This window comes from Charadrius vociferus, unplaced genomic scaffold, assembly GCF_000708025.1.
Source record: "Charadrius vociferus isolate BGI_N301 unplaced genomic scaffold, ASM70802v2 scaffold365, whole genome shotgun sequence".
NCBI classification, from domain to species: Eukaryota; Metazoa; Chordata; class Aves; order Charadriiformes; family Charadriidae; genus Charadrius; species Charadrius vociferus.
In genome coordinates, this window is record NW_009648559.1 from 1,386,923 (window position 1) to 1,387,857 (window position 935).

The following is a 935-nucleotide window of genomic DNA, read 5'->3' on the forward strand; positions in this document are numbered from 1 at the left end:
CGTGGGCTTGCTCCACAGGCTGCCCGTGCCGTTCAGCTCGAAGCCCACGTCCGTGCCGTTGGCGTGGAAGTCGTTCTCGTCCGTCAGCTCGATGATGCCGCCGGTGCGCATGGCGATGTGCGCCTCGATCTCCTCCCGGGCCCGGTCCACGTTCTCGGGCATGCCCGTCACCTCGAAGACCGGCTCCTTGTCCCGGCTCGGGGTCACGATGTAGGTGTGCGTCTGCTGCTGGATGCGCTTGATGGTGGCCCCCTTGGGCCCCACGACCAAGCCCACCACGCGATAAGGCACCCGCACCTGGATGGTGGTTTGGCCGGGCAGGTTCGGAGGGCCGGGAACGGTGCCGTTCAGGGCCGTGTTCTTGTTCCGTGAGGCTCGGATCATGGAGAAGTGCTCGGCTGCCGAGATGATCTCCCTGCGGGCCATAGCCACATCTTCCTTTCTGCCCGTCACAACAAAGAGCGGCTCCTCCCCGCGAACCGGGGTCTTGATGTAGGTGTTGGTCTTTGCCCGCAGAGCTTTGATTTTACAACCTGGGAACGAGATGCGGGAGACGGAGGGCGAAGGGGAGGGGGAGGAAGAGGAGATGGAGGGGAGGAAGAACCGGTTACAACCCATTATTTGGGTGCAGCTAGGGAGGAGAAAAAAAACCACACACCCACCCGAAACACGTTGCCCCCTACCCCAGGTGATGGCTGGCATCTCGTCCAGGAGCCCCAGGCACAGTGTAAAGTCATGTCAGCCCACAGCCCTGGCACATGCCCAACGGCATCGCAAGTGGCCACCGACACCTCTGCCGTGCAAACTGCCCCAAAACTACCAACGTGCAGTTCACAGGAATGGTAACAAGAAAAGGAGCGTGCAGAAAAGCTGCACGACCAGACAAAACAGAAAATTTTAAAAAATAAAATGCAAGCAGCCCTAACAAATCAACA

The 935-nt window shown here is 59.7% G+C and overlaps 1 protein-coding gene across 1 annotated transcript in view; it reads right to left on the reverse strand.

Moving 5' to 3' along the window:
• Positions 1 to 935, reverse strand: part of MEX3B (mex-3 RNA binding family member B) — an 11,885-nt gene that overhangs the window by 8,676 nt on the left and 2,274 nt on the right. Inside the window, exon 2 of the mRNA XM_009886158.1 lies at positions 4 to 631. Within this exon, the coding sequence (XP_009884460.1) occupies positions 4 to 631 (628 nt within the window). The remainder of the gene's footprint in view (positions 1 to 3; positions 632 to 935) is intronic.